Raw genomic sequence first — 26,658 nt, 5'->3', positions numbered from 1 at the left:
TATTGATATAGACAGTTTAATGGTAGGTTATTAGGTATGCATGAGGTGAGTATCTAATCTTCTTTTCTTCACCGAAAAGCGACTGGGAGATATCAAATGATATTTCGTACATTAAGTTCCGAAAAACTCATTGTTACGAGCCGGGATTTGAACCCGTGACCTCCGGATTGCAAGTCGCACAGTCTTACCGCTAGGCCACCAGCGTTTTTTCTAGGCCACCAGCGGTTTTTGAGGTAAGTATCTAATAATCTCTACATATTCAGCGGTTACACATTTTTTCATTTCTTACGGACTACCGTAACTGACTACAGTTGAAATGTGTTTTTCACGTCAGCAGCTCGAACAAGGGTAATTTGATGCTTAAAAACAGTGAGCAAAATCGCATTTTGCTCACTGAGTGAGACAAAATAACTTTCAAGTGACCTTTATATTCGAATGTCATTTCAACGTGCAGGGCCTAATACTAGTTCGAAATATTTGGATTCTATTGTCTTAGTCCCTTTCACGTCATTAGCAAAAAGAAAGAGACAAAAAAGTTTACACGTAATTCAACGGTATATTGACGGTTAATAATAGACCCCCGAAATAAGTCAGACCGCATGTTCCCAAAACACCCTACGAGTTTTCATTCGTAATAATTAATTAATGAAATAAAAGTTTTAAATTAAATAAAAACACCATATTTTACGTATTTTATTATACAATCAAAACAATGAACTTATAAAAAATTACGCAATTGTTACGCAAAGTAAATATTTTTTTAATACAGTTGCTCAAAAAGTGCTACTTTACGTAGCTGTTTAGCGTGCGGAAAGTTGGATTTCGAGAACTAGTGATTTTTACTTTTCCACTTGTTCCAATTCATGACTACTTATTGATAAGTGTTAATATTAGTTTCCTTTAAAAGTCGTAATCAACATAAAAACCTACTGTTAATGTAAAAATAATAAATATAAGCATATTTCATATTTTATTACTTACCTCTTCATCATTATAACACGTTTATTTTTTAATATTGAGTATTGAAAAATCGTTTTTAATAAGTTGTCTGAATAGCTGCCGAAACGCCTGTCAAAACAGAGGCGTTTTTTGTTACTGCAAGAATGTTTTAAGTTTCCAAAGCTAGGCAACATTCGATATTGTTTTTATACAATTTAAAAATACGATACACAAATAATCGTAAATAAAGATACTTAGGTAATAATAGTATAATATTTTATAATTGTTTCTGTCTTATAGAACATGCATAAAAAAATATTTGTTGTTTTTCTTATTTTTTCACAACTGTATTAAAAAACGTCGTTCGATACACGTGCGGAAATGTCATTCTTCACTCGTCCCGAGTTTTGCCACTCACTAGCATCGAAATATACGATTACTTTTAACGATCACTCCTATAGTTGACAAAAGTAGTATCCGCAATTCGGACCGTATCTTACAAAGTTTTTTTTTACAAAAAAAAGTTGTCGGTTGAACTGTCAATTGATGTTTGTTATTTCTTTATTTTCGTATTATTTGATTGAAATTTCTTTCGTTTTGTTTTATTGCGGTAATTAAACTTAATTGTTAGTATACCTTCAGAAAACATGAGTGAAATAGTGATGAAGACGGATTAAATTTTTTCAGGTTGTACTTTTACCTTCGAAATATGTTCCCACTGCAAACATGAAAATTTTTGTGTACTACTACTACACGAGATCAAAATTATTTACATCTCGTGCGCTTTGAGTCCCTTACTACGCTCAAGATTCTAAATTAGATTCAAGAGCGTAGCGAGTAATATAGAATCTTTCGCTTGCACGGGACTCAAAATAAGCACTCGAAGAAATATCAAACTTTGCTCTAATAACTATAGTCTGTCAAAGGGCTATCTCATTTCAAACATAGACAGAGGGAGTCATACTATCTTTGTCTTACACTAGTACTAGCATCCAAAAGAAAAGGATGAGTATAGTTTTTATTGTTCTTATTTACTGACAAATTGGTTTGACCAACTATATTTCTATTACTTACCATGATAACAACAAATCAAATAGTAAACTATAGGATAAAATAGTTATTTGTACAACAAGAGAGCAAAGTTTGATATTTCTTCGAGTGCTTGTTTTGAGTCCCGTGCAAGCGAAAGATTCTATAATAGATCTAATTTAGAGAAATCCTTTTTTATTACCTCTTGTACAAAATACTATTAAGAGCCCGAGCTCTTAATAAGAATAAATGTTATAACTACCCGAAAATGTACAATCATCATCATTTATTATCCGAATAAGATTTCTTTGTGTGCGAGACAATATCCTACCCATGTCTCCACATTAAAACAACCATAAAGGGAACTAAATAAATTGATTATACTCCATCACATAAGCCTTGAAAAATCTTTCTTTTCCCTTAAATATCAAATATCTTTATTTTGCATAAAATATGGTATACAAGATGGACTTAGTAACTAAGAAGCACATGCATATTTTACAAGCAACTGGCATGCAAAAACACAAACACGCATACATCTATTAACTATGCTAATAAATGTAATATTATACATGTCACTCCTTTTAAGTACAACAAAAAGAAAGGTAGGTATGTATTATATGTTTGCGTCTTCATTTTGTTGAATTATATGCATATCGGCACTACCCGTTCAATGTTGTAAGTTCATAGTTTCCTGCTACCCAAAGTAAGTCTGGCAGAGATCGCTTCTTAGCGATAAGACCGCCTGTTGTTACCTAACTTTTACGTGTTTTTTCATTTCCTGTCTATTTTTAACTGTAAGGTGCACAATAAAGAATATTTACTTACTAATTCCAAGTGTCAGTGACATATCTGAAATAGTCAAAACACCTACATCCTCCCACAAGTACAAATATTATACTGAACATTCTCCTCACGTGTGAAAGTCAACACTGATATTGGCGAATTCACCCTGTGCAAATTGGTAGGGAGTAAAAGCCAGTAAAAAAAATTGACAAAAAACATCAATTGAATAAAAACACTCTTGTACCAACCAACTTTTAAGTTTACGCTAAAAAAGACTGAAAAATGGTAATGATTTCAGTTCGTCTTTGAGACAGTTATACATTTTCACCGGCCACCAGGGATGCCAGGGATGTCCATGTCCATGCGGGCTTCTGCCAACATCCCTGTACGCTTTAAAGAGAAGACCATGACAGATTGCAAAACACATTTTTTATTATGATGCATTTTGCCAATGTATTGACTATTCTAGACTATTTTGAAAGACATCAAAGCCATACAATACAATACAAATACACTTTATTGCACACCTCAATACAGAAACAGTACAAATAATACAACACATAAAGAAGAGGTAAACAACAGGCGGTTTTATCGCTAAAAAGCGATCTCTTCCAGACAACCTTTAGGTAGCGGAATAAAAAAAAAAGGAATAATACTTCTCAAAATTTATCACAAGAGAATGTTTTCTCTATTTAATTTTTGTGTTGTTAGAAACACAATTATTGCCGACTGTACTTGGACTTTGCACTAGATTATTCTTTGTTATCTGTACTGGCAAGTTTCAAAACGATATGGTTATTAGAAGTAGGTTAGAATCGATTTTTTTTATATACTACGACGGTGGCAAACAAGCATAGGGGCCGCCTGATGGTGAGCAGTCTCCGTAGCCTAGGTACGCCTGTAACTTCAGAGGAGTTATACCCTACCGAGAAGACCCTAACCCTTTAGATTAGATTGAGATGAGAGATTTAGATTAGAATCTAATTTAGAATCTTGAGCGCAGTAAGGGACTCAAACGAAAATAATGAATTAACGAACATCAATTGACAGTTCAATCGTCAACTTTTTTTTGTTAAAAAAAACTTTGTAAGATACGGTCCGAATTGCGGATACTACTATTTGTCAACTATAGTAGAGATCGTTAAAAATCGTTAAGTAGAATTATTTACTGCGTAACAATTGCGTAAATTTGTATAAGTATATTGTTTTGATTGTATAATAAAATACGTAAAATATGGGTATTTTTATTAAATTTTAAACTTTTATTTCATTAATTAATTATTACGAATGAAGACTCGTAGGGTGTTTTGGAACGATGCGGTCTGACTTATTTCGGGGGTCTATTATAAACCGTCAATATATCGTTGAATTACGTATGCACTTTTTGTCTCTTTCTTTTTGCTAATGACGTGAAAGGGACAAAGACAATAGAATCCAAATACTTCGAACTTGTATTAGGGCCCGCACGTTGAAATGACATTCGAATATGAAGGTCACTTGAATGTTATTTTGTCTCACTCAGTGAGCAAAATGCGATTTTGCTCACTGTTTTTAAGCAGCAAATTACCCTTGTTCCAGCTGCTGACGTGAAAAGTCCATTTCTCTGTCATGTCAGCGGGCTCTTAAGTACTTTTTTCAAGAACGTAGATATTGAAAAAGTAACCAAATAGACCAAAAATGGGGACATTTTTATCTTAGTAATAGAAAAAAGCTCATCATTTTGAGTGGAAAAAAAATATAAAAATTCCCAATTTTAAAGTAAAAATTGAAAGTAAATCTTTAAGAAAACGCCCATCGATGCAAAATTGGTAAAAGACGATAGAAAAAAGTTTTTTATTGCTACTCGTCGACTGTAATGGTTGAATTAAGATTTCGTATACCAAACTGTAATTGGGTACTTTTCATGTATGGGGTCCCAACTCAACTATAATATTCATTTAGAAACGGTTTAGTCAACTATAATGAAATGGACCAATCACAGCTCGCCGCAGTTAACAAGACGAAACAAAACGATAGCTCAAATTAATTATTTATTTTAGGTTGTATAGTAAAAACAATTGCTTCATAAGTCATAAACACACATGTGTAACCCTTAATATAGCAACATCCATAGACTACGAAAACCGCTTACCATTGCTTGTTAGTTTCCATAGGCTACGGTGACCAAAATCGAGAAAAAAAACTGTCTAAAAATTGAATTTAGCAAGGAGCAAGTACCAGGGCCTCATGAGTTACAAAAAGGTGTCGTTGACCAGTTTGACCACCCCGCCGAGTCCTGGCGACCGGGGCACGTACGAGTATGAAGGTATCGCGGCTGCTCGCGTATCTTTAATAGCTGTATACTTTTGGCTTGTTGTATGATTTTATTAAAGTATTATTTTTATTAACTCGTATTAAAAAGTATTGTATTCAATAGTGATATAATCAAGCTTTTCAATCTCGTAGTTTTCGTACCTCACTTTGGCAACTCAGCAAGCTTCGTTGCCAAAACACGGTACTCGACTGAAAAGCTCTCTATTATATCACGATTGTATAAAATTCTAATAGCTACGCAATTAATAGCAAAAAAGATAAGTGTGTGGAGACCCTAACCGCTTGCTTCGAACGGAGACTCCTTACAGATACTATTAAGCTATTAAGATAATAGTTGTTCGTTTTACAAGGGAAAATAGTTGTTGTTTAACCGCTCGTGCTAATATTGATACCTGAGCAAGCGAAGGACTCCAACATTGAATGACCAGCGTAGCGAGTGGTTTGTAAAGTCGAATTTTGAGCGTTGCGAGGGTTTCAAGGCACGAGGGTTAAACAAATAACCCACTATTGCACAAGAAACAAAAATACTATCCTGTTTTATTTTTTCATAATACGAATGGATGTCGCATTTGTCGATTTGTTCTTCGAAAACCATAATATTCGAAAACAAGAAAAATCATTTCAGCGTTATTGAATATTATTGCTTAAGGGAGTTAAAATGGGGTTAAAATATTTTTTCAAGCGAGATAAAAAAAAAGTTCTTTGTTTGACCCGTATGTTTGTATGAAGACATGTAGGTATGTATGTTTGTTCCTGATTATTAGATTTAGAATCATGTTCTGAAAAATGCATGAAGTGTTCAACAACTTTATACTTGTTAAAGTAGGTACTTCCTTATGAACAAAATTTTTTGCCATGTTTAAAGGTGGTAGCAATAGAACCAAACTTTGAGGTGAACATACACCGGAACACGCCACATACAACTGACCGTGGGAGAAACAGTCCTGTCGTAATATCTATTAGGATAACGCGGGTCTCGTTCCATACCTCAAAAGCTAAAATAGAACCCTTATAGGTTCACGTGTGGCTGTCTGTCCATCTATCTGTTACAACCGATTTGCTCCGAAACTATACTGGACCGATTGAATTGCAATTTGGCAAAAATACTTTCAACATTTTATTTCCACAATATTAAATTTTAAAATCAGTACCTGGGCGACGCTCGGTTATAACTATTTATTGTAATATGGTGGTGTATAGGTGATAATCTTAACTACATTTTTTTACTAAATTAAACTTGTGTAAAACAATAAAAATTAAAAAAAGATATATAAACTTGAACATATAAAAAAAAAAGTTAGTCACCGGGCGAGATTCGAACCCGTAACACTCGTTTAGCAGTCCGCGTCTTAACCCGCTGGACCAGACGGACAGTGGCCGGCAATACGAAATTAGCGACCATATTCTGCGTCGAAAGAAAAGCGTATGAAAACTCGAAAATACGCGTTTTTCCAAACATAAGACTAATCTAGATTGATTGTTTACCCCCAAAAACCCCCATATACCAAATTTCAGCAAAATCGTTAGAGCCGTTTCCGAGATCCCGGTAATATATATATATATTTATATATATATATATATATATATATATATATATATATATATATATATATATATATATATATATATATATATATATTTAAGAATTGCTCGTTTAAAGGTATAAGATTCAATGCCATTTTCGTAAATAACGTCCCAAAAAACCATAAAACGACACCCATATTGATATTTAGTCATTTCAACCCCATCGCACCCTACAGGGGATTTGTATTTCACGTCCACCTCGTAAAAAGGCATTATATTGGAATCCAAGAAGATACATATCCAGTTGTTTGGAAAATTCTTCTTCTAACTTCTAAGGGGGGTAGAAAGGGATTCGAGAATATATTTTTTAGTAAGGCTGCGTTGCCAGGTAGCTGAGCGGTGCGGGCACGCATAGCGGGGATGTGGAACGTTGTGAATGTATCCAAATGAGATGTGCGAGGTAGCTGAGCGGTGCGAGGGTGTGTAGCGGGCTCTTCACACTGCACTGCTCTACTCGCGCAGTTGATCACGACGCAACACATCCCTTGCACACATCCTTCCCTTGTTTTGTATGTACAAAAACAAGGAAATTGAAAGTGCGACTGGATTAAAAATATCATGACTTACGTATTCTTCCATATTTTTCTTATTCTGAATTCGAGATTTTTTTTTTTGGTTTAAAGAACTTTATTTCTCAAATAAATTTACATTTCGCTTAATTAGAAAAAATGCATAAAGTACTAGTATATTTATCTTGAATTACAAGAGCATCAAAGGAACAGTTAACTTTAGTCGGTACTCACTATTTTATCTAAGTATAATTTTTTTTTTAAATATATATAACTATTAACTAAATTTTAAATATTTGGTACTTAAATATGATATCGGAACAGGAGAATATGGTATAACGTAGACTGATCAAACGCATTTTAACAGATTTTCCAAAGGTACATACCTGCCAACGTTTGTGCAGAAATATCTACCTAATTTAGACACGTATAGTAGAAATCTTCGGACTCTTACCTAGATTTTTCTTGTTGCAGACGAAATATGGAGTGGGTTCTCAGCAGTCCACAGATCCATAGCATATTCAGCAATCTTGGCTTTATGCACGCAGATGGATATCACGTAAATGACAACTGTAATGGTGAGTTCAATTCATTGCTAGATGATTATTAACTACTTAAAGTATAAGAAATAGGAAAGAGAAAGCTATGTTGGAACAGGCAAAACTAAATATCAAGCCTCAGGTGGATCATTATCCTAAAATTGGCAACAGACATAGATAATTAATTATATTGGTTTAACAGTTGATAATTTTGTAGTATACGAATAACTAAATGAATTGAGATTTGTTTCTGGTAATACCAGTGTTGGTATTAATTTCAGTCGTCAGTCGCTATTCCGAAACCCTTGCTTGCATGGTAGGTATTTGTAGGCCTATACGACAAAATTATCAATTGGTAAAACAATATTAAGTGATTAGTTTAAAGTGTTTGAGGAAAGCTACTGTAATACTCGTAGATATCAAGTACTAAACTAAACAGTGTCTTATTAGAAGGTAGTGCGATAATAGGTTCATACGAAATAAGATAACCAGGAATATTTTTTTTTTCAGCTGCCCTAGAAACTATTTTAAATAATATTTTAACTGAAGACAAGTATTTACGGACATACCGCAGGAGCATCAGTTGCGGGCAAAACATAAAAAAAGACTTAATACCTCTTTTGATCCACGCTAAGGAAGAGAAAACTATAGAACTACTAGTGAGAATACTAGTCAATTTGTCAATACCCATAGAGTGCTTGCTATCAGTTGAAGTAACATCGCAATCAGATTTTGGTTTGCATACAGTATTTGAAATAAACCAGCTACTGACCGCCACTAAAGTGGCCTTTACTGGTCCACAAGCAACAAAAGTAGTTGTAGATTTTTTAAAGAAAAATGTGTATCCTGATCAACCAAAAGTGTCACCGGCACAATGTACAAATATAAGTAATAGTCTTTTGTTATTGAGAAACATACTGCATATACCAGAGGACGTTAAAAGTCCTATTTCAGGCAACAATGGATCTGGCCACGCCGTGCAAAATCAGATTCTCTGGAACATGTTTAGCCAAAGCGTTGATAAAGTACTTATTAAGCTAATGATTATACCGGAAGCGGTAAGTGATCAGCTCTCCAATATTTAAATATTTGCTTTCGAATCTTGCAAAATGCTTGTTTGCTATGTTCATTAAAAGCAGTTCCCGATCGTATGATTCGATTTCTTGTAATAACAGTATAATATAAAGTTAGTATATGATCAACTCTCGAATTCGAATCGTGCAATATGGTAGGTGCTTCCAATGACAAAAAAGCATTATACGATTGTAAGATTCGATTTCTAGCAATGCAACAGTTAAACAAAGTTAAAAATACAGTTGAATAGCTAAGTATTGTCAAAAGTAGTTTAAATTAAAACGAAACCAAAATTATTAATTAAAATTGAATCGGGGTGGCCCACGCGGATATTCTCCAAGTGATTAGTGACCACAGACCTTCGGTGATCGCTCCGTGCTATGTGTTACGTGATGGGGTTAACGTAACGACGACAACTACGTCTGCGCTGGCGGGTCCCGTGCTCCAGCGCCGCGCTGACGTCTCTCTGCTCTCCCGTTCACCGCCCTTTTGGTCTGTACGATGGCTTTTACATACGATTGCCTGCCAGAATGTATATTCTCCAGGTGGTTCTATAAAGTTCTCACTTACAAATGTCGGTGATTTGCGAACAAACTAAACCAATGCGTACATATACACTTAATTTTTTTAGAGGACAAAAATAATTATTATTCATTCAAGATTTACATAGCTTTTACATTTTGTACAATATGACCTATACATAATTCTTAGTAGAGCTGCGATTTTTTTTCCTGTTGATTGCATTAAATTCTTAAAATAAAAGATTTATAAAATGTATAATGCGATGTTGAATGAGATTAGGTTTGTGTTTTGTACTTATTTTATATTCCAGACTAATTGGGGAGTTACAATGGTACAACTTATAGCATTGATGTATAAAGATCAGCATGTTATTACATTGCACAAACTGCTCAATATGTGGCTAGAATCTTGTAATTCTGAGAGTTCAGAAGACAATGAAAGTAACACTTCTCCACCGGATAGAGGTACTTAGTAAATATAGTCAAATTATAAAGACGCGTTGGTCGCGTTGTATGAGATTTATTAAGTAGTAGGTAATATCAACATTAAAACATGTAACTCGTTTTAGGTAGTGAAGATTCGTCACCTATGATGACATCAGATCCGACGTCTGATTCGTCGGATACAGGTGGTAGCGGAAAAAGTAACGATGAACCAAACTCGGAGACAAATGTGTGGGGAACTTCCGAAAACAATACAATGAAAGATGAGAATCAACAGTTTCAGCCTCCGTTACCTGATGAGAATGACATTCACATGAGGGACCAAGACGCATCGACTGGCGATGAAAATATGAAGTCTGATAATGATAATGTATGATACGTTTTCATTATTGAAATTAGGTGTTTAATACCTATTTATAAATGAAATCATGAGTAACTTAAATATTACAGGAAGAAAAAGTGGTGTTCGAAGATTTACCAACCGAGCCAAGTAATCAACAGCCATCAAAGACTGAGAAGAAAGGGAAGGGGATGATATCTGAAAATTCTGATTGCGGATATGGAACGCAAATCGAAAATCAAGAGTCCATTTCTACTTCAAGCAACGATGACGAGATGCCTTTGAAAAAACGAGTTCATCAAAAACCACACAATCCTAAACAAAGAGTGAACACCAAGGCACGTACTGGTGTTACATTACAAGAGAGAAGGCGTAAGAAGATATCTAAAAGGGGTAAAGCGAACATGTAAGTAAATTCTTACATGATTTTTCAAATTTACATTAAATAATGAAAGAAATTCGTTATTCATTGCATTTCAGTGAAAATCTTATTCGTTATTTCAGCACAAACGTACAAGGGCTCACTCATCAAACTCCAACAGATGATGACATATCCTATGTACTTAAAGAATTTACTGTTGACTTTTTACTCAAAGGTTACAATTCTTTAGTACAAACACTACATAGTCAAATCCTCACAAACGTATTATTGGAAATTGATACGTCACATTTTTTCTGGTTAGTGACTTATTTTCTGAAGTTTGCGACCCAAATCGAGTTGGATATAGAACAAATTTCCGGTGTGATATCCTTTGATATAGTATCGTATTTGACTGCTGAGGGTGTCAATTTATGTGAACAATTTGAACTGGCTGTTAAGCTAGACAGAAATAACTTGAAGCCAAGTAGCAGGCGTCTTCATCTGGTAAGTATTAAGATGTCATATGATATGATATTGTTTTTATAGTGGCCTGTTCTTGTATGATAAATATTGCCTTTTCAGGTTGTTACAGCAATCAGAGAGTTTGTACAAGCTATTGAAGTGTACCAAAAGATTCCGCATATTTGTGCCGCTGATAAAGACGCCCTTATAAAATTACAAAACAAAATGTGCGAAACCAATGAATTGAGGTCACTCTTAGTGCTGCTGTTGCGTCACTATAATCCGAAATACCATTCCAAGCAGTATTTACAGGTATATTAAGAGCTTTTTAAGTGAATAATGTTTCTGTTTTAAATTTTATTTATTTAAGGCAAGCAATAAGAAGGTATTACGAGGTGAACATATCAAAAGTCCCCGGCCGTAGCTCTTGAGGCGGTAGGGGAGAGGGGGGGCTTGAAGGTCTAATTTTTCGGGTTTTCACTTATAATATTGAAAACTATGCGTCTTAGCGACCTGACTCCTTACACAAAATGAAAGCTGATTAAATTTGCTACTAGTTTAATTTAGTAAAGTTTTTAGATATCTTGAATAGTGTTCGAGATATCCTCTCTTGAAAGGTTATTTGGGGCTCTCAATTTCATATTGTAGGTATCAAGTGAAGCTACTAGACCATGTTTGGTATCGTTTTCGTATAAATAGGGAGTGCCAAATTCAATTATGGTATCACACTGCCACCATTCCGAAAACATATAAATCTCAGCCCTCAAAAGATGATTTTGGTCATAAAAACTATCCTATGTCCTGTCCCGGGACGGGACTCAAACTATCTCTACACCAATTTATGACGAAATCGGTTCAGCGGTTTAAGCGTGAAGAGGAGTTTAAAAAAATAGTCTATAGTAATGGTGTCAATGTGATACCATAAATGAAATTGCACCACCGATTTATACGAAAATGATAGATACAAACACGGCCTAGCAGTTTCACTGATGTAGATAGCAACTATAGCAAGATAAAATTGAGAGCCCTAAATAAACTTTTAAAAGCGGATATCTCAAAAAACTATACAAGATATCGAAAAACTTGACTGAATAAAACTTGTAACAAATTTAATGGGTTATTCCCACTATTTAACACCGAGTTGTTACCAGTGGTAACTACTAAGAATTTATTTCCCACCTTTTACCACTGGCAACTACTGGGAAGAAAAATTCCCACTAGTTACCACCAACTCGGTTTGGTGGTAACTACTGGGATTTTTTTTCCCAGTAGTTACCACTGGTAAAAGTTGGGATTTTTTTTTCCAGTAGTTACCATCAAAATTTTGTTAGAGTTCAATACTAATAAAAACAGTAGAAATAGTTAAGTATAAATAAAGAATGCTTTAATAAATAGTTATAAGTCGATTAGTGTTTCAGTTAACTACAGCTTTATGCTGCATAAAAATAATAGTTAAAGAGAAATTAACGTTTGGTTGAAATTTATCTTATGAATTGTAAATTGAATAAATTGTGACGTTATCTATGAAATCTGAATCTTTTGTCGAAGGCGCTTACGCTTACTTGTATTTATATAGGAGCATCGCTGATAATGGCGTAAGCGCCATCGACAATAAGGTCCATTTAAATAAATAACGTCGCAATTATACGAAGGAACAAACAAAAGTGTAAAGTCTCTCCAAGTGTCAAAATAAAATTTATACTGAATAAATAAATCACGTCTGGTCTGGACTGTTAAGCAAGCAGTCTCATAAACTAATGCTACAGAATACATAACTAGTATGTACGAAGTCAAGTATTTTATACAATATAAATAAATTTAAATTTTAAAATATTTTTTTTAAATAAATATAAATTAATTTTTTTAAATATTATAGGACATTATTACACAAATTGACTAAGTCCCACAGTAAGCTCAATAAGGCTTGTGTTGAGGGTACTTAGACAACGATATATATAATATATAAATATTTATAAATACTTAAATACATAGAAAACACCCATGACTCAGGAACAAATATTCATGCTCATCACACGAATAAATGCCCTTACCAGGATTTGAACCCGGGACCATCAGCTTCGTAGGCAGGGTCACTACCCACTAGGCCAAACCGGTCGTCAAAATATGACAGAGACGTATAGTCTCCACGGTTAATACATTAAGTTTGGAGATGTATAAGGTCCCCAGTCTGAGAAAGATAATAATACACATTAATAAGATTTGGAGGTGTAAAAGTTCTCCAAATGTCAAAGAATATTTTTTATTTATTTTATGAAATACATGTTTCACGTCAAGAGACTGTTAAGCTAACAATTTTAAAACTAGTTCTACAGAATACATAACTACTATGTATCTAATATGTCAATGTCATCATCAAAATAACTAAAACAGTAATCTGTAATCGACTGACTGAAACAGTAATCGACTTATAATTAAACTGATAACTAATTAACCTATAATTAATTCGACTTAATTAATTATTGATTAAAGCACTTATTTAGAGTGTTTTATTAGTATTGAACGCTAACCAAATTTTGGTGGTAAGTACTGGAAAAAAAATCCCACCTTTTACCAGTGGTAACTACTCGAAAAAAAAAGATCCCAATAGTTACCACCAAATCGAGTTGGTGCATGGTAACTAGTGGGTTTTTTTTTTCAATAACTCAATTTAATAAACTTTCATTTTGTTTAAGTGGTTAAATGCGTTTTTTGTTCCTTTTTTTTGTTATGGGTTATGGGAAAACATGAATACATATATGTAAAACCAAGCGATTGTCGGCATTTTATGTTCTTAATTTTGTTTCATATGTTTTACAGGACCTCGTTGTAACAAACCACATACTGCTGACATTTTTGGATAACGCTATAAGGAATCCGAGCTACTTGGGTTCTACCGACATTGTAGAACACATTAAACAGTACGTACACGTATCTCGTGCAGTAGGTATCAGACACAATAGTGATATATTTTTGTAGACGCATGCAGTGCCGCGTGACTTAGGCACTAGGTTTTATGTTATGTATATTAAATTTTTTTGTCGTTCCTTATTCACCGCGGTAAAAAAACTACCTTATGTTACCTGGACATCATGAAATATTGATGCACTTATTGCTTACGGCATAGGTTAGACTGCCCATGGACGGATCAGATTGTTGCGTTCTTACTTTATGTAACAAATTCTGACTGGTGGGCGGATATTGCATAATATCTAGGGTATGGTTAACGAAAATTGAACGTATTAAATTAAATTAGCTACGTGGAAATGCTTCGTTCAAAGCGTGTGACGTTACTGCGTCTCTCTTATCCCTAAAAACAAAGCTAAGGTATCTTTATCTTCCTAAGAACCATCATACCAGAAAAATCTGTTATTGATTTGAAATGAATAATATATGTATGAAATACGGATACATATATCTTTCACTTAAAAATCGAATGAAACAAAAGAAATGTGACTGTCAAAATTGAAAATGGTTGAAATTGATGTATTGAAGTCATTAGTAGGTACTGTGGGTACAGTCAGCTAATAAAGTGGTTTATCACTTTTCGACTCTATTTATCAAGTAATAGCCCTGTGGTAAACCACTTTCTTGGCTAACTGTACCACGGGCAACAAAAACGATTAGGTACAGTCACGTGTGAAAATATCGATACGGAAAAAGTGCCAAAAATATGTATACTTTACACGACCTTATTGGCCATATATTAAGGTAGTGTATACATATTTTGTATCGCCACTTTGTCCGTAGCGATAATCTTAGACGTTACCTTACAAGCTGTGACCAATAATTTTTGAACAAAAGAAAAAGCTCATTCTTAACCTTTCGTATGCGCCTGTCAAAAATTTGCCATTTATTTAGCAACATGAATTGTTCATGTTTAAGTTGAATTTTGTGGAATGTATATGGAGCAGATCTGCTCCTAAGCATACCAAAGGTTAAGAGAATCATGTCACCCTTTACGGAAACTCTTCGAGTCAACAACGACGCAGTGTTATCGCCAATAGTACATTACGATACAAGTGCGAAAAATAGGAAATTCGAAACGAGTGGCGATAAATTAAAACACGATCGAAGGGAGTGTTTTAAATCGACACGGGTTGCGAATTACGTATTCGCACATGTATCGTAAAACGTTTTACAGTACATTATGGCCCTTTAAATGTTTGACACAGTAACGTAATATGCTAATTATCACACTAGTGCGGTAAAGTAGCACCATATGTACTGTAAAATAAGTTTAAACAATCAGCTTTCGTTATCAAACACTATTGATTCGTGTTCAGTGTCTTGATTGATTCACGCACTCAAAGGAGTTTTGATACAGGTTCGCGACCCCTGAAATAATGTACCAATACGGGCTATTGCTAGAAGACTACGCTGTGAACGGGGCGTTCATCAACGACTGCGTGTTCACGATCATGCACCACGTGGGAGGGGAGCTGGACAGTTTGATCAGTTTATATCAACCTAAGATATTGAAGACGTTCACTTCTATTTGGAAGTCTGAATTTGAAATTTGCGACGTAAGTGAAAGATATTAATTGATTACGTCTAAAACTTTTTTTTCAAACTGACACTTATTGTACTTAATTGATCCCTTAAGGATATAGGCACACACGTTTTAATAACTGCAACGTCAACTTAAGTGAAGAAAGCTTAATAATTTTGACATTTATGAATTATTTAATTTATTTTACAGGATTGGTCTGATTTAATAGAATACGTGATAAACACATTCATAAAGAAGCCGCACGCGCTGTTAACTATTGACAATTTTAGGATGGACACACAGATATTTGACGACAAGAAAGTCCTAACCGAACACCAAGCAGTTGTTGCGTCTGCAAAGAAAGATCTCCAGCCTGCGGCCGAAGCGGGGAGGAAAAAGTCCGTACACAGCAGTGCGAGCCAGTCATCTAAAAAAAGGTATTACATAACATTGTTATAGGCAAATTAAATTTAAAGAAATACGAGTTTTGTCTTTAAAAAACAAGTAGGAAATTTAAGGAAAAACTTTTTTTTATATATGTATTCTAAACTATTTTTACTATACTATATCATGAAGTAGGTTGTATGTAGATTCCTTGGGCGAGCGATGAAAAAACCCGGCCACATAATACGTGTATAACCTAAATAACGACCTTTATATTATAAAGGTCGTTATTTAGGTTTTTGTTGTTTTTACTTAATACTATGTGACAGTATTCCTATAATCGCATATAAACGTGAAATTGTCCCTGAAATAACATTAAAAAAAACTAAGGTGTGTAACGAATCGAAGATGCCGAAGACTCGTAGGTCGAAGAATTTGGACACCTGTCAACAGAAAGCTCTCTTTACTGGCTACAAGCAGGGGCGTACCCATAATGAGCTTCCGCAGCAGTTTGGTGTTCTAAGATCGGCGGTTACAAAGCTATTCAAGCGTTTAAAGTCTCCTAGATGTTCAATTGGCTATAAAACATGCGGCAGACCACGTTGCACTACAACTTTAGTCGACCGTGTTGCGTGTCTCGTGCGAATCCTCGGTTAACAGCGCCGGATATTATCAAAGAAATATCGACCAAGGGCAGCCTACTCCATCTATAAGGACTGTCCGACGACGTTTGCAGGACGCCGGATTACACGGACGACGTCCTGTAAAGAAACCGCTAATATCTGTGAAGAACCGAAAGATGAAAGTAGCTTGGTGTAAAGCACGCGAACACTGGACACCGCAACAGTGGGCCGATGTACTCTGGAGCGATGAAAGCAAATTAATGTTATTTGGTAGTGATGGCATAAGGTGGGTTCGTCGTCCTACTGGTATATGACACTTCCTACAAAACCAAAGTTTGACAGCGATTCAGGGACGAATCATGCTGTCCCTTTCTAATGTATAACACTATCCCTTTCGGCTATTTGAGGTGGTCAAAATTCAAGTCATTATCTTATCTGTGGTCGTGCACGTATAGGGACGTCAAGTTGTGCCACCCCTAATAATTGCTTGGAGCAATGCTGAGCCGAATGGAGCCGACGAGAATATACTTTGGTATACTAACTTGATTTCCCTAGTAACTGGCTTGCATTAAGGGGTTACCTGTTCTCAATGACCTTCGATCCGAACTGTAAGTTTCCATATTCTCATGATGCCCATTAAATATGGGCACGTTTGCCATTCATTCGGCCTAAATTCATGTGTTTTTCCACATCATGCATTGGAAACCGTACAATATGTCAAAAGAATTCAAGGGGTCACGTCACCCATGGCATGTTGTGAAGAGCTGAGTGGTGATATTGAGCTCTCTGAGAATGGAGGGGTTTGTTGTTTTAGCTATCCAAGGTATAAGCAGCAGTCTTCGTTAGCACCACATCTCAAAGCGACAACCTTTGCCACTTCAGACTTTTGAGGCTCCACGCTTCGGCACCATGCTGAAATATTGACGAGTATTCGTACCAAGGACACTTTGGTTGCACGGCGAATATCTCTGTTCTTCCAGATCTTGTCGAGGTTAGCCACACTGCGGCGTATATCGGCGGTGCAACCACCAGCACTGGTTATTAACCCAAAATATACAAACTAGCTCGCTTTTTCGTAATGAAGAGTGCGTCGGTGACTGGGAGTATGTTTGCGCTGTCTACTAGTACTATATACTATTACTTTGGTCTTGGAATGGTTGAACTTTAGTCCTCTCTAGAATTCTCTCTTTCATCTTCAATTTTCTTCAGTAATGCAGCCATTCGATATATTTCTTGTTATTATTCCCGTCAGGCAGGCGAAAATATAGTAGCACAATTTGTTACAAGAACTTTTGTACCAAGTCATATTAGCCCCAGTGATCTAGGTGACTGCACTGAACCATAGCAACAAGTGACAAGAAAATTTTGCTTCACTCATTTACGCTGTAACAGGGCAAGCTTTTGCGCGATTCGCCAGATTGACAGTGAATCTCTGTCGCTCTGTCTCTCTCTCTTTCTATTTCTCGACATTTATGGCACACGACTTTTTATTGGGTCTCGAGAGTTTTCGCACATCAATGTTCTCAGATTTTTGCTGGACTGCACTACATTTTAAGACGCAAGCAAATAAGCAAGGATGATGGTCGCAATATTAGCCAGTTAGTTTTCCTTTTCTCTTCCACCTTAAGGCCCCATGGTACATAGGCCCTGTGTTTTCGTTGATTTGTTAATTTTAAGTATTTCCATGACGGAGCATGCTGCCTTCGTATGTGAGGCAATGTGAATTCGCAATTAACAGGAATAAATCCTACTTCATATATCGCTCCCTCATCTTTCTTGACGCTGAATACTGAGGATTACTCAGTTTCTTAAATCGGTGTGTCAAATAGTTTGTGCAGCTGGCTATTCAGTTTCATTTAATTAATTAATATATATCTGGCAACTGTAACACATGTAATACAAAAAAAAACATATTGTAATCCAAATACCAACTTGGAATAGTTAATAGTAAACATTCAAGGTCACGGCGATTTCACGCCGATCATTTATCGGCGGCGCCGGCGCGGCGCACACGTCTAATACATACATATGTATGAAATCAGATGAACTTTCAAAGCAGAAACAATAAGATTTTCCAGTACTGCCAGCAAAGTGCTCACTTATGGATTTTTTAAAAGCAAACCTGAGGGCCTACCGCAAAAATCGAAATTCGTCAATTGCGGGCATTTTTCTCTGTCACTCTAATCACGTCTTAGTGAGAGTAAAAGAGAAAGATCCCCGCAATTTACGAATTTCGGTTTTCGCGGTAGGCCCTCTGTTCGGACACTGTCTAATTTTGACAGGGAGACTATTCCAAAGGCGAGCCGCCTGAATAGATAAAGAATTGGACATGGCATTCATAGAAAAACTTTCAGCATTTATAGGTACTTCGAAGTAAGTCTGGCCGTCACGGATTCTGGGCTATTACCATTACTGTTTTTATTATTATCTATTATTTAATATGATTTAATTTTCCAGGTGGACTGAAGATGAACTGTCTACTTTAAATTGGAATTATCTGCAATGCAACACTCATCCGGATGTCATTGGCGAAATGTTAAGACGCCTTAAAGAAGACGGCACAGTTAAGTCTCGAGATTCTGTGATCAGAGAATTATACAAACAAAATATAATAAACAAAGAGGAATATGAAAAACTGTCTAAGTTTGAAGTTAAGACCGATAAGGGCGTTAAGATAAACAAAGAAATGAGGGATGTCGAGATCGGAAAGCTTTGTGAGCAACTAAGACAAGACGGAAAAACGAAATGCTTTGACTGGGTTCAACAAGTTTTACTTGAAACTTGTTACGCAAAATTGCAAATCGAGAAGAGGTACCGTAGCGAATGCAGCAGGACCGCGGATCAAACGGGTATCCATCAATTCAAGTTGTTTAATCAAGGGTTTAATTCGCCAGTGATGTCTCCTGTGTCATATCACGCTCTACGTAAGTATTTATGTAGTCTCGATTTTTTTCTTTTAATTCCATCTTCCATAATAGGATAAGTGAAACTATAAGTACCTACTTTCTTATTCCTTGTTGGTTACGGTCGGAATCCTCAAAACCAATTTATTACATATCTACATTGGTCCAAAAAATTACGTCTTTCAGTGTTCTTTACTTGGCGGTGCGAATGTATGCAGTAGGCATATATCGTAGCGACTCGATTCCTCAACGTCAAGTGATAAAGCGGCCTTTTCTTTAACTAACCTGGGGACACATCGTATGACAGAATCCATCAACCCCTTTAAGCTGTAGGGCTTTCCTCTTATTTTTCTCAATTACTATTATCACCAAACCAAAGTGTATTGTCAAAGAAAACTTTGTAGCCACATAAATTTACTGCCAACATTTCTAACACATATCCGTAAAAGAACAAGGATCAAAGACAAAAGGCGTTTTTAAAGTTTAACAATGTGTCGAAAGATGGCAGTAAATTTACTGTGGCTACAAGGTTTTCTTTAACAATCCACCTCTATTTCAAATTCTCTTTGCACCAAACAATATATCACTTTCATTCTTTTATACCTATCACTCGATGTTATGTTACATTGTTCTATTACTATATTTTCAGTTCTTAATCAGTCTGTACCCCTGGTACCGTGGAATTGTGAACAAGCTGCCATGTGCAAGGACTTGAAGTTTTTGCAACTACTACATAAATTGGGATTCCAAATGCCGGTTGACACCGGCAAAGTATTTATAAGGATACCGCACGTCTGGTCAGCTGGTGTCTTGTACGAAGTGGCTGGCAGAGTCGCTGTTATTGACACAAGTAAGTTTACTCCTATTGGCGTAACACTGAGGTCCACCTACATTCCTAAATAAAACGCGAATTTGTAGAGATTTTAGACTTAGATACGGTCACGTCAACGGTCACGTTTTGTTTCAAAAGGCTCAAAAGATGCTTAGTAAAATTATGGAACTAATCATTATGCCATACTCGCAATACGCATGATGACAGTAATTGAAAATCACTAAAATATGGTATTATCTTAGTGAATTTTTAATCATAGAATTCGAAAAATGCTTATAAGTATTTTTTATCAAGAGATTATTACTTATTTTGATAAAATTTAACTGAAAAATACGGACGCCCGCCATGATATGTTAAACACCAATCAGAGCGCAAGACGTCACACTTGTGTAAACAAATACCCATAACGGCCATTACCCAAATAAAGTGATTTTTTGCGCTTTTATTTAACGTCGTTCGGTTACGTTACGATACAAGTTGGTTTATATCAAATAAATATTAATCATAAGTCATGGAACAAGTGAAATAAATACTCACGTCGAAATGATCTTCACAAAAATAAAGATTAGTATACTGGGTGATATTGATGTTGCATTTCGCCTAGCAAGTTTAAGCCACTTGTCACGAATTGTTTTCTGTTGTGGGACGAACTCAAACAACTTCTCAGGCGCTATAATTGATTTATTACCACACTGAGGGCCCGCGCAAGATTTGTAAACTTTTGAATTCATGTTTATTCAATGAGCAATCGAGCACCTAGGTAGCAACCGTCAAAGGATTGCGTTCCGTTTTTACAAATGTGACGTCACTCGGGACGCCATGACACAAGCGTTTTAGCGCCAATTTTTCAAATTTAAAAACTAAAATGCCTTTTTTTGCTACTTAACTGTTATTTTCTCTAGAAAAATCTTATTCGTTGTACATAATAAATGTTTCTAAACATTATAGAACAGTTTTTCAAAATGTCTCATCATGCCTATTCAAACTGCTGGAATATCTAATAATAATAACGATAACATTGAAAATTTCGGTCTTCGTCCGACATGGAGTATTTGCTCTACTATTATATTATGTAAAACGACCTTGCGTTTGTTTACCGAGTGGGTACCTACGTTCGCTGGTTTGCTATTCTGAGAAGCTTGCGAGAGCTTCATTTGTGCATCTGTTATTTTATAGTAATTTTCACATAGCTCGGGTACGGTGACAAGTCACCCGTACGTAAATATTAAATAAATAAATATATTATAGGACATTATTACACAACTTGACTAAGTCCCACAGTAAGCTCAATGAGGCTTGTGTTGAGGGTACTTAGACAACGATATATATAATATATAAATATTTATAAATACTTAAATACATAGAAAACACCCATGACTCAGGAACAAATATCCATGCTCATCACACGAATAAATGCCCTTACCAGGATTTGAACCCAGGACCATCGGCTTCATAGGCAGGGTCACTATCACTACCCACTAGGCCAGAGCGGTCGTCAAAAACGTAAAAAGCTTTATGAAAAATACTATAGTTTTACGGTTTACGGCAAGTTACAGGAGACAGGAACATGATTTATTTGTATGTCATCTCGATCCAAGTTTTTGATCAGAATACCGAATATTACATACCTAATTGGTATAATTTGTTTCGAAATTATCCCCCAAATGAATTTTTCTCAGTTTTTTTTACGCTAATCAGATATTTTGTAACTGTTTCAAGCAAAATTAAAATTCTCCGTCACCGATATAACTAGTAGCGGGTCTAAGAACGCTATGCAGCAGTGCAACTCGCCGCTCTCAACGCTCACCAAGGACGTCACATCGATGAGCGCCGCGCCAGAGAACTTCTATCAGATACACAAACAGAAACACATCGCTGCTATTATGAATTTCACGCCCAGGTAAGGAACGCTGCTTCTTAATTATTTTTATATGGGAGAATTTACCCTCCAGTACTCTTATCATAACTTTGCCGCACCTGTATTTGCTAGCGATTTAGTCAACGCATTGTAAGGGTACAGGATATAAATGGACGGTATTACAGCACTCAAGTTAGCGTAAGGCCTCAACAGACCTTTCATCCAAGTCTTGCAACAAATCGCATTCGAATGAATTCAATCTATTGATCAAATTCCGCAATGTAACGCAAATCGGATGCAATTATCAGTGAGGTTTGTAGAGGCTCACACGAAACTCGAGAGAATTGTAAATATTTTGGAATAATTGCATTAAATACCAACCTAATTAAGATAAGTTTTACTATATGCATTAATAAACAATTCCCTATTGAATTGTAATAAATATGACCTATGCACATTAGCTGTTATAAAATGTTATATAACATCGTGCGACACAGAGACAATATAATAAAATACTATCAAGATGTCCCTGTCACCTATTTTGTATAACATTTTATAGCAGCCAATGTGGGAGCACCATTAATTATTAGGAGTTAGGTTGTATACACCGTGTTTTTTTTGATTTGCGTTAATTTCGAGGGTGCATTCCTGAGCTTAAATTAAGTAACTTTCTCAAAGACACCGATATTCTAATTAACTCCATTTCGGAGATAATCAATCATTAATTTTTATCTTATAAGGCCCTTACGAGCGTGTACACTTGCCTTAGGGCCTGTTTACTTATTGATTAGTGTTTAGTGCGAGTTCATACATTTGCTACTAAACGTAAGTACTATCTCGGACGATCGACGTTCGAAATGACATTGATATGTCACAGTTTTCAATTGTTTGGTTGAGTTAAATGTAATGCCCGTGTTACAACAACGCTATATGCAACATTTAGTTGATTTTTATAAAAATAAAAATAGTAAAAAAAAAAACAAAAAAAACCTTTTTTTGGAAAATTAACTATGCCATTTAGTTTCCTTAAACGTACTTACCGATACCCCGAAGTTAACGAAATTCAATAAAAACACGGTGTATAATGATACACTGAAAGAAATGTTTGCATAACTGTAACAAACATTTTGGTTACTGTTTACACAAAAATTGGGACTTGCGAACTATGTGTTATATGTTACAAAACCGGTTTGGCTATCAGTGTTCAGTGGCTGGGTATACACTACAAAATAAGTTTTGTAAATTTATGCAAAGTTTATTTTCTTATAACCGTAGTTTAGTTATTTAGTAAAGTTACAAAACCAGTTCGGCTATTTATTTTTTTCAGTGTAATGAATTACTTTACTTACTTAACGCGTGACGCATTTTTTTTACATTAATCATCATAAATAAGGAAAAATGTATGCTAAACGTGACCATGCCTACGAAATACCCGACAGTGAACATGATACCTATTGATAGGTATACAGATGCAATCTGTAAAAGTAATTAACTAATTATGGACAGTCTACATTTTCATACATGGCAACTTTACTCAAAAAGTTGGTAGATTTTATTTTTATTAACCTAAGTATATAGGTTATGGTAATGCTAATAAAATAACAAAGCACATAATATAATATACATATAGCTGGCGTCATTCAAGTCTCGTTGCTAACTAAACTTCAATTAATTACAGGCCGGGTTCGTCGTTCAACACGGATGTTCAAAACGAAAGCAAACGTTGTTGGTTGGAAGTGGTACAACAGTCTCAAGACCTTAAATTGACTTGTACCGTGGGAAGGTAAGCGAGCTATACATACGATGTTATTAAGTCCATAAGCGTAATAAGGCTTTTTATTAGCATTCTGTAACTACGTTGTAAGTATTTTTGTCTTGTATAGTAGGTACATGCGAGTATGCATGTTTTATATAACTCTAGTTAAAAAGGGTTCATACTTATTTCTAGTAAATTTATGTCGACTCCTCTTATAATAAGTATATAACGAACAGTAGTGCTTAATCCTAGTCATACCACGCAGTTTTGGCTTCTGTGTACATATTTCGTAATGTTGCCGTCGTACGTGGTAATCGTATTAGAATAATTTAATTAAAGATACCCAGTAGTTACGCTCTCATTTTAAAACGACTAGCTAGATTGCTCTGAAACTGTATACTTACAATAGGATAAGGTACATCTAGTCCTATAATTAGTTAATGTAGCTTCATGGTAACTATGATATCAAAAAAACCGGCCAAGTGCGAGTCGGCGACTCGCACAGGAAGGGTTCCGTACCATTATCTATAAAAACGGTCACCCATCCAAGTACTGACCCCTCCCGACGTTGCTTAACTTCAGTGAATGAATGAGAACCTCGAGATTGGAAAGAAATGTTTATTTCATTCTGCTTTTAGTATTTGTTGTTATAGCGGCAATAGAAATACATAATCTGTAGAAATTTCAACTGGCTAACTATCACGGTTCATGAGATACAGCCTGGTGACAGACGGACGGACGGACAGCGGAGTCTCAGTAATAGGGTCCCGTTTGACCCTTTGTGTACGGAACCCTAAAAAAATCGGCCGAGAAAACGTCGGGCTATGCTCAGTGTACGAGTTCGTTCGTTCGTTTGTTTTTTTTTTGTTTTGTTTTGTCTGTTTTAGTTATCTTAACCTGTTTATGTGCAATAAAATGACATACATACATACAAACTTTGCAAATTAAATGAATGCTTGTAGAAATAAACATCGTGTGTAAATTTGTTAAGTGTCCTGGAAGACGTGGAGGAGCTAGCGAAGTCGAAGGCACCTTCGAGACCGGCGGTGCAGCCGGCGGCGGCCGCGCCCGCCCGGCGCGACGTCTCCCAAGCTCCTTGCTCCCTGCCTCCCAAGGACTTCATCGCTCAGCTCTCGGAGTTGGAGGATAACAACAGGTAACATTAACTGGTTCTGTGAACATGCAATACAAAATATCCCCCAACTTAGAAATTAGAATCAGGCAACAGTCCCGTTTACGATCATTCGGTTTATTTTGATACGAAGACATGTCAAACTAAGAATTTGCAGAATGATTTTAGAAAAATGTTTTCGCTCTTTGTACCTAATAGAGATGTGACTTATTTGAAATGCAAAAAACCCATTTTGTATTCAATAGTAGATTGTTAACCAAGGGTTGAAAGTGAATCTCACTTCGTTCGAGCGCCAAAATATCTCGGGTGATATGGTTACTTTTACCCGAGCTAAACACTCTACTTTTCATTTCGACTATGAGGAAAGTCAAACATAAGATCTTTTTCCGATCAAAATATAAATGGCGCCATTACATTAAAAAATCTAAAACCATAGACAATCCGATCTGAAATTGGGATGTGTCTGAAACGGCCTTAATGTATACGCGCCTTAAAAAAGTGAAACTGAATGAATGGATGTAATTATGGATGGTAGAGGTAAGGAATGAAATCTCCATGTACCAAAAAGTGTTCGTCAAAAAACCTTAAATATAGAATATTTGAAAAAAAGAATTCAAATTATAGACAGCGCACTTCACTCCGTCAATAACGCCTAGGTTCTTAGCTACTCTAGCGCTACTCTGGAGAGTTTTGGAACTATTATTTACACACACTATCATATATTATTTACACTATTATATACAGCTGGACACTTTTGCAACAGTTCTGCCTATGGAGATTTCATTCCTTACCTCTACCTTCCACAAATGTAATGTAATGATAATATTTTAAACATAAATCGTCATTTATATTGATTTATTAACAAAAATATTAAATAAAAGTACATAGTATAATTTTTTAACAATGCAATGCAGTCGACATTTAATTTCGATAATACTTGGTCTGAAAATGCTGAAGCTAATATGAGAGCTTTTAACTGAATAATATGGCATATATGGCTGTTAGCCGTTGCACCCTAGTGTGGAAAATGCAATTTTCCACGAGGCTATCAGCCTATGAAAGGTGAACTTTCCGAATAGGAGTGATGAAATAGTACATTACGATACAAGTGCGAAAAATAGGAAATTCGAAACGAGTGGCGATAAATTAAAACACGACCGAAGTAAAAAAACATTACCTATTCGCACATGTATCGTACAACGTTTTACAGTACATATGGCCCTTTAAATGTTCGACACAGTAACATAATATGCTACTTCTCGCACTAGTGCTATAATGTAGCCCCATATGTACTGTAAATTACTTTTTATATGAGAAAACCATTTTGTATTTTAATTGAAATACTTAGTTTTTGGGACCTATTTTCATAATACAAAATACTTCTTAGTCATTATTACCATTTCATACCTTTTCACACTTTCGACTTTCATATTGATTGTCGTACGTGACGAGGTACGAAATGGTACAGAAATTAAATTCCTTGACTGTATGTAGGTAGAGATTAAAAGCTATTCTGACGTTACAATCCTTACAACTCTCTCATTGTTAAAAAAGTGGAATTTTGAGCGTTGCGAGTTTTTCGAGGTGACAGAACATTATGATACACGTGTGCTAAGTTGGTCATTACACACGAGGCGATATTGTGTGCGCGAGCTGTAAGCGAGCGCGCAATAAGAAAGCCGATGTAGGTAATGACCAATACACACGCGTTTCATACGACGTTTTTCAACACACTTGCAAGGAAAAAACAAAACTTATAAATTAGATTTTTTTGTCAGAA

General features: G+C 35.6%; 1 protein-coding gene across 4 annotated transcripts in view; it reads left to right on the top strand.

Annotated features, from left to right (window-relative positions):
• LOC133518255 (protein timeless-like) overlaps window positions 1–26,658 on the top strand; it is a 38,666-nt gene that overhangs the window by 9,077 nt on the left and 2,931 nt on the right. For 3 of the 4 annotated variants that reach the window (XM_061851889.1, XM_061851888.1, XM_061851887.1), the window contains 15 exons: window positions 7,635–7,738; window positions 8,210–8,757; window positions 9,606–9,759; window positions 9,864–10,108; window positions 10,189–10,484; window positions 10,559–10,943; window positions 11,022–11,213; window positions 13,719–13,819; window positions 15,226–15,424; window positions 15,601–15,827; window positions 18,855–19,321; window positions 19,950–20,150; window positions 21,852–22,032; window positions 23,669–23,773; window positions 24,738–24,902. In XM_061851889.1, coding sequence (XP_061707873.1) covers window positions 7,642–7,738; window positions 8,210–8,757; window positions 9,606–9,759; window positions 9,864–10,108; window positions 10,189–10,484; window positions 10,559–10,943; window positions 11,022–11,213; window positions 13,719–13,819; window positions 15,226–15,424; window positions 15,601–15,827; window positions 18,855–19,321; window positions 19,950–20,150; window positions 21,852–22,032; window positions 23,669–23,773; window positions 24,738–24,902 — 3,563 coding nt within the window. In that variant the 5' untranslated portion in view covers window positions 7,635–7,641. The remainder of the gene's footprint in view (window positions 1–7,634; window positions 7,739–8,209; window positions 8,758–9,605; window positions 9,760–9,863; window positions 10,109–10,188; window positions 10,485–10,558; window positions 10,944–11,021; window positions 11,214–13,718; window positions 13,820–15,225; window positions 15,425–15,600; window positions 15,828–18,854; window positions 19,322–19,949; window positions 20,151–21,851; window positions 22,033–23,668; window positions 23,774–24,737; window positions 24,903–26,658) is intronic. The other variant, XM_061851890.1, reaches the window with a different exon arrangement.

The sequence above is a fragment of the Cydia pomonella genome, chromosome 5, assembly GCF_033807575.1.
Source record: "Cydia pomonella isolate Wapato2018A chromosome 5, ilCydPomo1, whole genome shotgun sequence".
Taxonomy (NCBI): Eukaryota; Metazoa; Arthropoda; class Insecta; order Lepidoptera; family Tortricidae; genus Cydia; species Cydia pomonella.
Note: the sequence above shows the minus strand (reverse complement) of the source record. Positions and strands in the feature narration are given on the sequence as shown.